General features: G+C 44.6%; 1 protein-coding gene across 1 annotated transcript in view; it reads right to left on the reverse strand.

Moving 5' to 3' along the window:
• ZYG11B (zyg-11 family member B, cell cycle regulator) overlaps nucleotides 1–12456 on the reverse strand; it is a 291659-nt gene extending 279203 nt beyond the window's left edge. The window contains exon 1 of the mRNA XM_078670550.1: nucleotides 12117–12456. Coding sequence (XP_078526676.1) covers nucleotides 12117–12119 — 3 coding nt within the window. The 5' untranslated portion in view covers nucleotides 12120–12456. The remainder of the gene's footprint in view (nucleotides 1–12116) is intronic.
• Nucleotides 12457–17403: the final 4947 nt, after the last annotated feature.

Here is a 17403-nt window from a genome sequence, read left to right on the forward strand (position 1 = left end):
AAGTCAAACTTTCCTAATGCGAGACCTATTGCATTTCCAATGCTTGTTAAGTCTCTGGACACACTCTTCTTTAACGAGTTTCTCTACGTGCGCTGCTTCAGCTGGTTGTACATTTGGAGTATCACTACTAAAGCTCTCATTACGCGGAGCCTGATACTTCTAACAGTGGTGGCAACAGGAGTTAACTAGAACATGTAAGGAGTATAATAAATTGTGCTGTACTCATGCCCGTGCTGTTAATAAGCAACGTCTCCGGGGTGTAATAACGGGAAAGAACGTGTTAAAAACGGTAGGATAAATTCACCTTCCGTCTTTAATTAAAAAATAACTCATAATTCATCAACTGAGCCCACGTGTGCCAGCCAAACGCATTGTCCGCATAATTTCCGAATTTTCTCTTGCAGTCTGATATACTTTTGCTTTTCCTGCAGATATATTTTTCACTTTTTCGACCAGCACTTTCCAGCTCACACAAGGCGGCGCAGGGGTCTAGCACTGGTGAAAAAAACGAAATGTTCGTATATCCTTTTTCCTTGAATGTGCTACAGAGAATGAAGTCTAATTAATCCATTTACCGTTTATTGGCAGAGAAACGGGCCAGTTAATCCTGCTCATCACTGCGCAGGCTGAATGGGCTCAGCTCTCCGTGACTGTCACCCGGACTGATAAACCCACGTGCATGGTTGTCCAGAGGTTCAACAAAGTATGATACTATAATGAAGAATGGAAACATTACTCATGCTAAAACCTAAGCTGCTCAAGTTGCCAAGCCCACAAGGTGAAAGGCCTGAGCCTTCTTTTTCTATAAGAAAATTCTATAAAACCGTACTATATTAGAAGCTCCAGCGCGGCAATGTCTGATCCACTTTTCCTGTAACTGAAAAGCACCATGCTGCTTTGTATTAGGCGTAACAAGGGGGTAGCAGTATCATGTTTTCAATACGTCCTTGTCTTTAACATTCTGTTAGCATGGGTGCCACCATTCTATTAACTCTTACTAAGGGAATAGGATACTGCCTTCCGATAGCCTGAATCACAAAGGGCCAAATCTACCTTTACAGCCAAAAACGACTCAGTTCATGCAGATAGGTATCCACATAAAGATACTTGGCAGGTGGATATGGTGTTTTGCCACTGTGTAATTGTACGCCACGAAAGCAGCAAATCCTGCACAATGGGTGGGAGTGGGCAGATTAAGGTATGGATTGCCTTTGGAAGAGTTTGTGAACACCCTCAAACTTTGTTTGTGGTCATTGGGAATCTCAGCATGGAAGGGGAACCGAACAAACCAAACTTCACAGAAGTTCAGGGTAAGGATTTTCCCTTCGGAGAAAAAAAAGTTTACCCTTTGGAGAAGAAACTAAAATAAACAAGCATTTGCAATGCAATAGGTCTCGCATTTATGCGAGTTTAAGCTATTGTTATGTTATGTTAAATGAGTATTTGTAAAGCGTGCAACTGCTCAATAGAGTGTCTGGGCACTGAAGGCGTGGTGACGACGTTGGCCATGTGCTATTGAAACCAGGTTGAATATTATGGCTGGAATATCCAGGTTTTCAGTGATTTCCTAAACGCAAGAAGGTCCTGCGTTAGTCTTTGTTCCAGTGGCAGAATGTTCCACAGTGGAGCCGCTTGTAACTTAAAAGAGTGTCCCCCTATCCGCGCTCAGTGATATTTGGGAGTGTGTGCCAACTGAAGCGTTGAAGACCTTAGTGTACGGAAAGAGCAGTAGAACTGGACTGTCTTCCTGATGTACACAGCACCTATGCCGTGGAGAGCCTTGAAAGCCAGGACCATTACCATAAAATGGATCCTCTTATGACCTGGGAGCCAATGTAGGGATTTCAACTGAGAAGACATCCGTGCCCTTGGGCCAAGCATGAGTATTGCTCTGGCTGCTGTGTTCTGGGCCACCTGCAGCCTTGCAAGTAGATTCTCTGGCAGCCCTAGGTACAGTAAATTTACGTAGTCCAGCCTGGAGACTATCCGTGCTTGGACTACTGTTTTCCTATGTGTAATAGGCAAGAGGGGCAGAAACTGCTTTAGAATTTTCAGCATGCCGAAACAGGATCCAACAACTGTCTGAATCTGTGCCTGCATGGAAAGTTTCTCATCCAGCTTCACTCCTAAGTTTTTCACTGTCTTTATAGAAGTTGTGGGAGGAGACATGTCTACTGGCCACCAGTTCTGCCACAAGTTCCAGGGGGGTGGCCGAAGAAGATGATCTCCGTCTTTTCAGGATTACATTTAAGTTTATTAGACTGGAGCCTGGAGAACACTTCTGATAAACAAGAGTTAATCATATCTCCTTTAAAATCCACTTCTTTATCGCAGGTGAAGAGCAGCTGCGTATCATCCGCATACAATACAATTTTAGCTCCATGACACTAGGCCAGAGTCGCTAAGGGGGCCATATATATATATATATATATATATTAAAGAGTGGGACTCAAAATTGAGCCCTTAGGATCTCCCACCTCCAAAAGGGGGTATAGGGGCAGCAAAAGGCAGGCAAAGGGCATTGCAAATAACAATCAATCAATCATTTGTAAAGCAACGCGCTATATTTATGTTTCAAAACCCAAAACATAACTAAAAAGCATTGTCATTTACAATGCCAATAGCTCAAACTTGGGTAAATGCGAGATCTGTTGCATTGCAAATGCATCTAAAGACAGCTTTAAAAGTGTGTTGCAGAACATCTTTGATTTTCATTGTTATTTAATGGCTATAGCTTGTTTAGGCCAAAAGCCTAAAGAGTGTCTCCCATTTAAGTGCAAGGATAGTGAGGTGCCCATACCCGGCAATTATTGGGCATTTGTGTTCCTAAAAGTGTTACCACATCCCTGTTGCTTTTGGACCTCCATGAGATTTGTGATCCTCAAATGTTCCAACTCTCCAGCTGATGTTGCACATTTGTAACTCAATGTGTTTTTGCTCCTAAATGTAATGCCAAAATGCTGCTTACTTTGCCAAGGATGAATTTACTTCTAAATGTGATTTATGTTCTTAAATGTTTTCCAAACTCATTCCGATGTTTCATCAAGGGTGTTCCCCCCCCCCCCCCCCCATATCATTGGTCTGTCAAACAAATGTAATGCAACAGGGATCCACACATTTTATCTTACTACCTCCTTTTCTCGCTCACTGTACTTGGAGACCTTTCACCTAAATGGGATAACACATTCCTATGACTTGCATCAAGAGTAATTTTTGCACCAAGATGTGATAGGTACGTTTTTTTCTTCTTCTTTGCTCCCAAAGGCATGCTGATAATTTACCAAATACACAAACGTTGATTAGATGAATGCTTGCAATAAGGGTAACCACTGGCAATTTCACTGGGTAGCATGCTAACCCATTGTTCTTTTGCCTACCATGCCACCACAGTTTGTACCTAGCCATATGCAAATAAGTCTTGAGCCTGATCCAATAGGTTTGAAGAGCGGTCTATAGCCAAGTGAAAAAGTGCTGAAAATACATAACAAACTTCATAAAGAAACCACCTAGGATGTGGGATAATATCATCCAACAATATAGAGACTCACCACCCAGATAGTAAGTCAACTGTTTAATTTATTATTCATAAGTCATATAAATATTATATCTTTTTATAACATTTTCTTTTCTTATTCGTATATTTCGTATTTCTTATAAGACTGATTTACAATTCATGTACATACTTTTAAAATCACAAAACAAACAACCAATTCGCATTAGACATGGCAGATGATGGAGGCAATGCCGCTTTTCAAATCAATTACTTTTTCCCTATGTATAGCAAGTGCATTATCATTATATAGGGGTCCCCTTTTTCCTAAACTGCCTGATCCAATAGGACCTTTCCAGTGTGAACTGCCAGGCCTTGTCCTCGCTGACCTGGAACACAAGTAAACCAAGACCAGTTTTGCCCTGATTGGGGCACCTTAGTCGGTTTGGTTCCAGTAACACTTTGAGCACAGGACCCACATCTAGGCATACCCTTGGCCAACTATCATGTTACATCAAACACACAAGAGGTGATGAGAGGAATGCTTGCAGAAAACCTAACCACTGGCAATCGCTCGGGATTCCCACTGGAGCAGATTCAAGACTGATTTGCATATGCCCGAGTCCAAACTGAGGTGGCATTTTGTGTAAAATAACAATGGACTGGGATGCGACCAGCAAGTAATTACCAATGGCTGAGATTAATTCAAGCATTCCATCCATCACTTTTTGTATACTTCAGTGTGACACCCTATGAGGAATAGGTATGCCCAAACGTGGGTCCTGTGCATATGCGCCACTTGTACAAGGCTATACCTGGCTGACAAGACCTCATAAGGGTGATATCAGGCCCAGGCTGCTTATGTTCTGGTTCTGGAAGAACCTGGCCTGGAGGTTCAGTCTAACCTATGCCCATTGGAGCAGGGTCAAGACTGATTTACATATGCTGGGGTCCAAACTGAGGTGGCATTGTGTGCAAAATAACGATGGACTGGGATGCGTTCCTGAGTAATTACCAGTAACTGAGATGAATTCAAGTATTCAATCCATCACTTTTTTGTATACTTCAGGATAATATACCAAAGACAAGTCTGCCTTTTCAACCAAATGTGCATCGACACTGATGCACAACTTTAACACCCAAACTGGTATCTTACTACCACAATGTGTACTGACTGATCTATTTCTCCCTGAATCCTCCGTCTCCCCATTACCACCCCAAATCCCCCCTGTCTCCCACCCTGCAAGCTGCTGCTATTTCACACTTTTGTGTGATCTTATTATGGTCACCAAACCTAAAACAAATGAGGCTTCGTATCTTAGCAGAGTTGAAGGATGCATGCAACAGGACCTCAGATCCCATTTTCCCTAGCCTATCCAACACCACAAGCTGCTACCACAAATACAAAGCCTTAATGTACAGTCTGGAAACCGATGGTGAAACATTTTCTAGAAAAAGGACATAGTGCAGAAGATTTTAAGTGGAGAATCCTAGAGAGAATACATACCCCTGATACTAAAGGCGGTACTGCGATTCGGAAAAAAAGAGAAGTCTTTTGGATTTTTATTTTTAACTCCTTCAGCCAGGGATTGAACAGCGAAATCCCATGGGAACATGCCATTCACTAATAAAATTGCCATTCATTAATAATATTGCCACTGAGAAAGTTTAGTTCGCCCGCCGAAAATGAAGCCCTTTACCAATTGCATGATGTAATGTGCATATAACATCAACCCACACAAAGAAAGGTGCAATTATGTAGACAGAATGGACATTTACTATATAAATAAATATATATGTCTTTCTGACGGATGTACAAGCCTTGCACCACTAGATAAAAATTTAATTTTACCTTTTAGCCGTTTAAGAATGTAGATTAAAATAATAAACTGATAATTCCTCCTTTTGTTTCTAGCTCCGCATCCTATAGATTTGGATGTTACGAGAATCCTAACAACACAAGGAAGATAGTCCTTTTTCTATCTTCAGTTTCGAGCCTCGCACCTCTTAGTAATGGATGCCATGGAATTCTCGAAAGAACTGAAAGAATAGTCCTATCTCTACGAAGGTCCCACCCCAAAAAAGAAAGTCCTATTTCTACTCTCAGTAAAATAAACATTTCTCCAGCTGAAATTTATTTGAACCGGAATGATTAATATAAAAACGCGGCCCTCGTAGACATATACCCATTTATCATCTCTCCCGGTCGAGACGCGAGCCTGCGCGTTACATCAAGGGAATCAGCAGCCCTGCAGCCCTGCCGTCTATCCTCGGGTAAGTCAAATCAGACCTGCCTTGCTCCTCAATTAAAACACAGCAAAAAAATTAAAATACACCTTTTTTAAAAATTCACCTCTTATTATTTTTTCAAGGCAGGGAGATCTTTTTAATAAATAGTAACTGATGTAAACCCTATTCAAGATTCGCCCACCTCCCCGACCGAGACGCGAGTCTGTGCATTTCCTCGAGGGAGTTAAGGAGCCCTGCCGTCTATCGTCGGGTAAGTCCGATTAGACCGACCTTGCTCCCCACAATTAGAACATTGCATGGCATAAACATATGCTCGTCTTAAACCTACCTCCCATGTTTCTTTAGGCAGGGAGATCTTTTAATACATTATACTTGACTCAACCCACATTCGAGATCCATCATTCCTCGCGCTCGAGACGCAAATCAGTACATCACTTCGAGAGAATCAAGGAGCCCTGCCGTCTAAGTTCGGGTAAGCTAGGTTAAACTTACCTCGCTCCCCGAAGTATATCACCACAATGACATATATGTATGCCCTTCCTAAATCTACCTCTTCAATTGTCTTTTTAGGCAGGGAGATCTTTTAATATATTGCATTTCATCCCAAGTCCAGCAAGGAACTTGAAGTTAAAAAATTTTTATTGGGGTAAGATTAACTAATTTTCCGTTGTCTACAAATAGTTTAAAGAAGAACTAGAAATAGTCTACTAGACAGATGTCAGTCTTTATGTAAATTCAGCGGTTCTGCCTTGCATATATTCTTAGTAGTAATCACGCTATTTGAATTAAACAGTCGTGTATCCTGAACAAAATGTCTCCTTTATTGAGATAACAACTAGATGTATAATAGAAAACAGTTGTCTGAAAACATTGAAACTATTTGATATGAGATTACCTCTAATACAATAACACTAAAAGTGAAACTATCGGAACGTAAGAATTTGCTCTACCTTCTAATTTTAAAAAGGAGACGATTGATTCTCCAAGGCTTCTAAGGAAAGATGTATCCATCATAAAAAATCAAATAATTGATTACAATTTTAAAATCTTTTCATTTCAAAGCTTTATCATAGCCTGCCTCAACGTTTTAAAGAGACTGTAACACGAAACCTCAGATCACAGTGTACTATCTCCATTTCACTACTACTTGTAAGTATAAATTCGATATATTTCATATCTAATAGCTATCCTCTGTCTTTCGATTACAATGACTAGAGCACCCAATAAATCATGGTAAATGATAGAACCAGGTTTGTTGATGCTCAACAACTACCTCCCATTAGATATAGGCCTATTTATTAGTTTATTTTCAATCTACCCTTGTAAATGGAGAATAGAGAAGTTCCCATACAATGAATAATAAATAACCCACTCAAGGGAACAGAATAAGTAAGGAAATGAACAAAGACTAATAGTTCTATTAAATATATGATGTTATCTAGAAAAATAGAAGGGTTCACATAATGGCTGAATTATTGATGATAAGTAGACTTATTCTTAATATGTCAAGTTATCTGCTATAAATAATTGTATTTTTGTATGACTTTTTTCTACTCTTTTAGAAATTCACGTGGCAACTCCAGAAGAAGGCGCTGGTCGCCGAAACGCGCGTAGAGAAATATTAGGCCACTCATTTTTTAATTATCTTGAAATTGTTTACATTTGTTCCCCCTTGTTTTAATTTAACCGTTTCCATATTATGTACAAATTACTGTATAAATCACTCTATGTACAATGCATTATTTATGTAATTTTACTTTGTAACATTTTTTGACTAATATACATTCAAACCTGTCTTATGTTACTGCTCATTGTGTTTTTAAATTTGAGAATAAAATTCTGCTTTTACAATAATTGACAGCCTGTGTCCCTCTACATCAATCGTTGTCCTTTACACTTTAGGTTGCCTAGGTTGTTTTTTGTCAAATGAGATTCTTTCCCTGACCTAGGAACTATATTATTATCTATGTCTTCAGGGGGTCCTTGTTAAATATACGTTGTTTCTTCCCACAGCTTGTCTGTGCAGGGCTATCACTCAGAGGGATTGATATTCATTTCTTATTCTTATTGTTCATTTCCTTATTCTTTCTATCCCTTACTTGCACTCCCTCTGCCACGCTATCAATATGGCCCTTCAAAAAACGTTCGGCTTTACTGATGCAGAATTTGAATTACTAGTAGGGACATCATCTTCATTTGTTAACACCACTGGAGACTCAAATCGGAATAATGATGATATGAAAAATCTACTAGAATTAAAGAAAAAACTAAAAAGGATTGAAGCCCACGGTGAATTTATGTTAGCCTACCTACGGCTTGGCATTATCCCGATGGGTCTGAGAGTAAGAAACATCCCTGGCCTTTTTGTCCATCATAAGCCTTCCTAGACAAATGGAGTAGGATCGCCAGTAGATGTTCTAGGGATCTAATGATGTTAATCGTCGAAACATCAAAAGAAATAGCAGCAGAGGTTAGGTCTGAAATCGAAGACTTGGAAGATAAAATCAGGAAGATGGGTAATGTAGAAGAGTCTATAAAAAAGATAGAAGACTGTAATAAAGAATTAGAATCTTTTTCCAGCTACCTAGAAAAAAGAAAAAATGATAAATTACTAAAAGATAAACGGTACGCTACAATTGAAAATACATACCCTTATTTGAAACCTGATTTCTATAAGCAAAATCATTACACAACAGAAACTGGTGAACATCCTCAACAACAACGTGTAAATACATTCTCAGAAACCTCTGACTCTGAGAACGAAACTATTTCTGATTATTACGAACCAGATCCAAACTATAACCAAAACCAAAATAGAGGTATCAAAAGACAGCCTTTTTTAGGGAATCGAGGGAGAGGCCGGGGCCGTCCCAGAGTGCATTTTCAAAGTCAGCCGAGAGGGAATTATCAACCCCAACACCACCACCAGCAGGAACAGTCGCAATTCATTCGCGAAACAAGGAACAGACAGTATTGGAAACCAGGGATGTGATTCCAATCTTTAATTTGACAAACATAAGACTAGATGAACATAGCACTAAACTACTATCGAAAGGCCCATCTTACGTCCCACATTCCACACTTAATCTTTTTGAGTTATACAGTGATATTATCTCTTTTTTTCGCAAAATTCGACTAAAAAAGTTTTTTGCTTCAAACGAAACCATGGAAGAAGTAAATTCTATTATTAAACCACTCTGCCTACCATCTACCTTCAGTCCCTCCCTCGAACAACTAGGACCCGAAGTTGCAACGTTTGAGTTAGTGGTTTTAAAGAAACTAGATCAAGCCTTAAAATTCATCCCTAAACCGATTTATAATCTAGGAAGAGAAGAACATGAGGCCCTAATATCTTTCTCAACCAATAAAGATCTCACAATTAAAGGATGTGATAAGGGAGGAGGTATCGTTATTTTAGACACATCTCAATATGAAAACAACATGCTTCAGATGCTAAACGATCCTACCTTCTACGCCCCTGTTAGAACTCATTCAACACTAAATTTATCCAAAAGAATTATGTCTCTTACTAAATCTGCTCTAGAGAATGGATTTATTACCACAAAAGAATTTGACTTTTTAAACCACAACCAAGGGAAAATAGCATGTGTATACGGTCTCCCTAAGATACACAAAAATGTTCTAGACCCTCCCTATCGTCCTATTGTCTCCACCATAGGTACAGCGACTGAACCATTATCCAAATTTGTAGACAACTATTTACAACCATACATACCAAAAATTGAATCCTACATAAGAGACACAGGAGATATGATACAGAAAACTGAAGGACTAAGTTTTAATTCAAACAATGACTTATTAGTAACTATGGATGTTGAGTCCTTATATAGCAACATCCCCTTAGCTGAAGCAATGAAGACGACCAGTTGGTTCATTGATCTTCACAATATCCCCTGCCCCAAAACTTTCTTGTTGGCCTGCCTAGAAATAGTCCTAACAGAAAATATATTTGAATTTGGAACTAATATCTATCGCCAAATCAAAGGGGTAAGCATGGGGGCTTCGGTAGCCCCTTCAATAGCCAACATCTTCATGGCCGCATTCGAAAAAGAATTTATTCAGAACGAAGTGGCCCCCTTTTTCGAATCCATCTCCCATTGGTCCAGATATATTGATGACATCTTTTTTATCTGGACCGATGGGAGAGAGACCTTAGATGAATTCATTCTATGGATCAATGCGGCAAATCCCAACCTGAACTTTACTTCTCACATCTGTAAGGAAAAAGTGGAGTTCTTAGACATCGAAATAATAAACGATGCTGGAACCCTAAAAACTGACCTACATGTGAAACCCACAGCCAGAAATACGTTGCTTCACTACCAGAGTTTCCATCCGGCTACACAGAAAGACAGTATCCCATTTTCTCAGTTCTTACGGGTCAGACGTAACTGCACGAATCTGGTGGACTTTGACCGACAAGCTCTAATAATGAGATCAAAATTTATAGAAAGAGGGTATCCTCATCGATTAGTGAGACACTAAAAAAAAAAAATACATTTACAATGCAATGGTCTCTGCATTATTAAAGGTAGAGCTATTGCCATTGCTCATGACAATTTTTTTCATTTTTTTTTTAAAAACATAAATAAATGGTATTGTCATTTACAATGGCAATAGGTGAGTATTAGAGAGTAGTAGAGCGTATTCGCGGACACAGAGCCACAAACACACACACACAGACAGAGCCGCGCGCACACACACACACACACACAGACAGAGCCGCGCGCGCACACACACAGACAGAGCAGCGCACACACACAGACAGAGCCACGCACACACACAGACAGAGCCACGCACACACACAGACAGAGCCACGCACACACACAGAGCCACGCGCACACACACACACAGAGCAGTTTGTGTGTGTGTGCGTGGTTCTGTGTCCGGGAATACTCTCTACTACTGTCTAATGCTCACCTATTGCCATTATAAATGACAATACCATTTATTTATGTTTTAAAGAAAAAGAAAATGAAAAAAAATGTCATGAGCAATGCCAATAGCTCTACCTTTAATAATGCCGAGACCATTGCATTGTAAATTCTTGTTTTTAATATCATGAAGACCCTAAAAATTCTCCATAGACTGGGGATGTTCATACTGATATCATGCCTACTAGCATCGCTCACTATGACATACATTTTTTCCACCCCCGACACAAATCAATTTCCCTAACATTATTCAAACATTCTTCAGCGAACAAAACCACACAGTATACGGTCAGCATAAATCAAAGTAGTCCGAACCATAACTTGGATCAAAGCTTCTCATTTATGGAGACAGATCGAAAAGATATATATTTAACCAGATCCTTGGTAAATTGATAATCATTGTAACAATGAATGATTTGATACTTGAAAAAAAACCTTTCTTTTTTTCCCCAAGTCACAGGAGGTTATCAAGTAAGGAGCGCAGGAAAGGGTAAAAACACAGCGGACAGAGGGAGAAGGGTTTAGTGTGGGGAAATAATTGCTCAGTTAGAGGGCATTTGTATTACTTGAGCGACCGTTTTCAAATGGAGTGCTCAGGTAAAGAAATGTCTACATTGAAAGCTCTGGGCAGACATTATCGGCAACTTGTACAGTGTCCCGACGGGAGCAAATAATAATAGGTAAGAGTTAGCTTGAAATCTAGAGGTCTTCTATTTCTACTGATATTTTGACTGCAACCCTTCGATGTCCACTTCCCTACTGGTAAATAATAAACAACAATTAGAAGCTGGGACTTCTATTTAATTTATTTTTTAATCCGTTTAATAAAATGCTCCATATGTATACAGAGATAAATGGTACTGGTAACCAATCTACATATATAAACTGAACCATTTGAACTATTTTGACTAAACACTTGATGTCGCTGGCCGTCCAGGGGCTGTAGCCCATGTGATTAAATGCCGCAGGAAGTTCTATTTACAGATAAGCACTCGTCGTTTCACAATATGCACCAAGGCGTTTTTGCTTTCGGTTACATAATAGGAGGTAGAACATGAGACAGGCTTTCCACCCCCACCCTGCCTCGTAGTGACGTCAGTTCGATCACTCGAGGGGAGAGGACTTAACCCCCAAACAAGAAAGATGGGGCACTAATACGGGGTACACAAAGGTCGATCAACGTGCATAAGAATGTGTTAGTGTCAGCGGTCTTGCTTAAGGGGTTATAGGTGTTTTTAAGTCGGGTGCAATGTTTACGACGAGTACCAACCACTCACGTTCACATATTGCACTGTTCGTACAAGAGACCGTATTTAGACCCCCCATCCCATCTCCTGCCAGCCGTGAAGTGCTGTATTACACGGGCACCCCGTGTGCACCCTCATCTCCCCCAGTTCACTCTGCTCGTCGTCGGCACTTACCATGGACTCTGCGCCGCAGCCCCCTGGGCCCGTCGCCCCACTGCCGCTGCGTAGGTGACAACGAGCGCCGCCCGGTCCGGTGTGCGGACAGCTCCCCCGTGTACCCAGGAAGCGGTGCACCGGCGAGTGACCTAGCAACAGGCGTCAGCGCATCGCAGCCTCGCGGGGAGAGGCGGAGCGCCGCGCGCGTCTCCCCGTCACGCGCAGCCAGGAAGGAACGAAGCCACAGTGCACCCGCCGCCCTTCCCGGAAGACCGGGGGATTCCCGGGAACCACTAAGGTAAACACAGGCGAGACACTGACAAACAGCTGCTCCACCGGACCTGGAAGTGATTCCTCCTCGCTCCCGGCGCAGCACCGCCCTCGCCGAGCTCTTAAAGAGGCACAGGCCAGGCACAACTGCAGCGGCGGCGGTGTACTCGGGTGCCTGGCTCAGAAGCGGGGGTTGCTGCATCCTGGCCAGAGGTTGTCACCGGTATTTATTGTGGAGGTAGTGAACAAAATAGGACAAATAAAAGCTTGTACAAAATGGGCAAATCTCAAGACTTTGTCAAACGCAGGGACAAATCACCAAAAGACCGCATTATTTGCCTTTAAAATATCAACTGAAAAAGGCAAAAGTCACTTAAGCGATTTTAAAGCAGTCTAACCGCTTCACAACGTTAAGTAAATACAGAGGATGGAAAACAAAATTCTCGTTCAAGTGCCCTGCTGCTGACCTTTACATCAGTGCTCTCAAAACTTTTTAGGTCCACAGCCCAATTTTTCAGAATGACACACTTTTGCGACCTCTAGCTTAAGGGGCATGATGATGGTGATTTTTTTTTTATGTAACTAGAGATTTGTGCTGAAAGGGTGGGCCCATTATTTCTAGACACACTGGTGGTTCTTTTTAGCACCATAAAAGTGAAAATGGGAGAAATGTTGTTAGTACACAGTTAATTAGACAATAACTCTCTGGTACATAATAATCCACGGACAACTATATAAGGTTACTCGATTTATTACAAAGCCAACAAGCATTTGCAATGCAATAGATCTCGCATTTATGCGAGTTTGAGCTACTGACATTGCAAATGAAAATGCCTTTTATTTATGCTTTATTTTTTAAAACATTAATAAAAGGCTTTGTCATTTACAATGCCAATAGCTCAAACTCACGTAAATGCGAGAGCTATTGCATTGCAAAGGCTTGTTCCTAGGATTACGCTGGGATGTCCCTACTCTGGCCCCAACATGCTCCCTCTCCTCCATTGTTGGAAGGTTCTCATGTCAAAGACAAAAGGTCCTTGTGGTGGCCCATATGAAGGGGCTTAAAAGTTGCCTCCCACTGTCACTACAGAGCTTGCCTTGTATAGCAGGATAGGGGAAAGTAAAAAAAATAATAGGAATAAGGGGCAATATAATGTTATGTCACGCAGTGTCCTTGTATAGCGTGCATAAGCACTAAATCCGCCTCGGGCGCTAAGTGACAAAACGTGGAGGAAATGAAGAAAGGAGCAAGATAACTTGTTACCACGTCTTACTGCATGCAGATGTCACAGTATACTCCAGTGACGTAACACAAAATGATGGGGCCCCAGCAGAATGTGATGAGGGGCCCTCAACTCTTACAGATCTCACGAGGGATATGACAAAAACATACCATGGGATGGGGGTGACTGCGCGGGGGACCCTGATCTGGGTCAGACCTGGGGTTCCATTCGCACTAACACACAGCAACATCGACACCGAGGGACGCTATGTCTTCATACAGGGCAGACTAGACGGGCAGCAAATTGTCATAGCCTCCATATACGCACCCAATGTGGAACAGGGGAAATTCTTCATGCGCTTGTCGGCAGTAATTGCGCCCTGGCCAGACGTACCCTTGATGGTGGGTGGGGATTACAACTGCGTACTAGATGTCTCCCTTGACCGCTCGTCCCCCCCAGCAGCAATCGCCCCAGCGCAAGCGACATCCAAGGCCCTGACCGATTGGGCGACGCAATGGAACTTGCACGATGCCTGGCGAGTCAGGAATCCCACCGCCCGGGTGTATTCCTATTACTCGGGAGCCCATTCTCTGCATGTTAGGTTGGACCGATACCTGCTGTCTCGCGACCTGCTTTCCTCCGTGACTGACGCTGACTATCTGGGACGGACACACTCGGACCATAACCCGCACACATTGGTCTATGGATGGCGGCGCCCACGTCCGCCAGTACCCACATGGCGCTTGCAGCCGGACCTCCTACTCGACCCGCCATTCCGGGAGGAGATGTCCAGGAGAATCTTACAATATTTTGAAGACAACACCGACTCGGCCTCCTCCCCGAGAATTGAGTGGGACGCCTTCAAGGCAGTCACCCGGGGAGGCTGCCTTAACGTGCAGGCGGACCTACGAAGTCAGGTGGAGAGGGATCTGATAAGGGCGGAGGAGGCGCTACTGGATAAAGAACGGGAGGCGACGGGAGACGATGATTCCCAGCTGATCTCGGCCAGGGCGGATCACGCTACGTTGATGGAGCGCCTAAAGAACATTAACTTTGCGGCCCACTCCGCACGCACTCACAACGCGGGAGACAAACCTGGCAGACTGCTGTCATGGCTGATACGGCAGGACACGCGGTCTGCGCCGGTCCTGTCGATCCGTACGACACAAGGCGTCGAGGTCTACACCCAGACACAGATCCACGAGGCGTTCACGTCACATTACAAGTCCCTGTATAGCACACGGCTGCGGGCCACCGTGGTGGAGATCGAGGACTATCTAGCGACTCTACGGCTCCCGACAGCTACTGCTGCCCACCAAGCGGAGCTAGGTGCTGCAATTACCGGTGAGGAATTACGGGACGTGATTTTCTCCCTTTCCAATAGCAAAGCGCCGGGCCCTGACGGGCTCCCGGCGGAGTTCTATAAAGCCTACTCACTGGTGGTGATACCTGAACTGTTGAGCATGTATAAGGCGGCATTGGAAGATGCTGAGCTCCCGGCGTCCCTAAACGAAGCCAACGTGGTCTCTCTGCTGAAACCAGGTAGGGAGGCGACTGACCTTGGCTCGTACCGACCATTGGCACTCCTCAACACCGATTACAAAATATTGGCCGCGACACTCGCCCGGAGACTTGCACCGTTGGTCCCCACGCTGGTGCACGCTGATCAAAATGGCTTTGTGCCCACCCGGAGCACGTCCTACAACCTACGCCGGTTTTTTAAGATCCAACGGTATGCGACCCCTACCTGGCCGCGTTCAGGGTGCATCGTGCTCGATCTGGAAAAAGCATTTGACTCGGTGGAATGGCCGTATCTCCTCCGAGTCCTCGAGAAATACGAACTAGGCGACGCCTATATCCAGATGGTGGGGCTCCTCTATCAGGCGCCCGAAGTGCGTGTCCGGACTGGGCGGTTGTTTTCCGACAGGATCCGCATTGGGCGGGGTACCAGACAGGGCTGCCCCCTCTCCCCTATGATATTCGCCCTGGCGATGGAGCCATTAGCGGAGCTGCTCCGCGCCTCCGGCGCCGCATGGGGCATCCCACTAGCGGACGGCATGCACTCGGTGTCTCTCTATGCCGATGATCTCCTACTGTATGTCAGAGATCTCACATGCATACCTGAGGCGATCGCGGGCATCTTCCGCACCTTCGGAGATATGTCGGGGCTCCATGTTAACTGGGCCAAATCGGGGACCTTCGCATTCAGTAGCGAGATGCCGCAATGTGAAGTGCGCATGATGGGGGAGACGCTCCGATGGCACCCGACGGTATTCAGGTACCTCGGGATCTTGATATATCGAGACCCCGTGGATCTCCTGGAGGGTAACCTGGTGAGGGCTATATCCTCGCTCACGGCCCAGGTCACGTTCTGGAACTCCCTCCCGCTGAATGTGCCGGCCAGAGTGGCACTGACCAAAATGATAATGCTCCCCCGGCTCCTCTATTATTATGCCAACCTGCCAGTGTATGTGCCAGCGCGCATATTCAGAGAGCTGGAAACCCTCACCAGGCGCCTTATTTGGAACAAAGGGAGACCCCGGGTAGCGTTAAAGACTCTATATGCAGCCACGGACGCTGGAGGCTTGGCCGTCCCCAACCAAGAGCTGTATTACTTGGCGGCCCAGCTACAATGGGTCGCTTACTGGCTGAGCGGCAAGAACCTGATAGACACGGCCACGACTGATACCACTCTGTCCCCCGTGCAGGTGCTCACACTCTTCCACCCCCTAACGCAGGAGCGACACCCCGCCCAAGTCCATGTGGCGATCGCGAAGCGGTGCTTTGTGCGGGCCCTCAAACTTACCAAAGGTACAGTGCCCTACGCCCCGAACCTACCTCTACTGGGAACTCCCTTGGGCACTAGCATACTGTCCTCGACTGCGCTACGCTGCTGGACGGCGGCAGACCTGGACGACCTGAGCGGCCTATATAGCGACGGAATGCTGCTGCCCTTCGGGACCCTGTCCACAGACACCGGGCTACCAGTGGGTCAATTCCTGGCACACGCCAGACTCCTACATGAACTGACGAAGGCATGGGGTGACATGGACCTGGAACCGCCCACTCATCTTCTCATCCAGTACCTACACGTGATGGGCGATGGGTCTCATATAGTGCACTGGCTAGCGCAGGCACTGCACACCCTCACTCAATTCTCCTCCCAAAGGCTGAGGGGGAAGTGGGCGACCGACCGGGGCTCCGACTGGACGGACAAACAATGGACCGCAATATTAGCGGGCGCTAGAAATGTTCCCTGCAACGCGCGATTTAAAACCATCCAATATTATATCATTCATCGAGCATATTTGTCTCCTGACAAACTGAATCGCTATTTCGGACTCACTTCATCGGCATGTCCCAGATGCGGCCTCCTAGACTCAGATTTCCTGCACGCACTCTGGAACTGCGCCCACCTCGCCTTGTACTGGTCAGCGGTCACTGACACGCTGACGGCGGCCTCGGGCGAAACTCTCCCCAAGACGTGGGAAGTATGCCTGCTGGGGCTTTACAGGAGAACCAAGCAAACCAAGCTGCGGGCGCGCTTTTGGGACTTAGGCCTCATTACGGCTAAACGCCTCATTACGAGACGGTGGAAAAACGCCAACCCACCGCGCCCTGCAGACTGGCGCCGCTCTTTTAGCAACTGGGCCAGTGCGGAGAGCGTGTCCCTACACAGAGAGGAGACCGCTGGCCTACGGACATACCCGATCGCCCGAGACTGGGACGCTGCCCGGATCGCGTACCACAGGGCATGCGCCCGGGCCGGTATAGAATGCCAACCTGACACGGACTAGAAGGGGCCCTGTCGC

This window comes from Lissotriton helveticus, chromosome 1_2 (assembly GCF_964261635.1).
Source record: "Lissotriton helveticus chromosome 1_2, aLisHel1.1, whole genome shotgun sequence".
Classification (NCBI taxonomy): domain Eukaryota; kingdom Metazoa; phylum Chordata; class Amphibia; order Caudata; family Salamandridae; genus Lissotriton; species Lissotriton helveticus.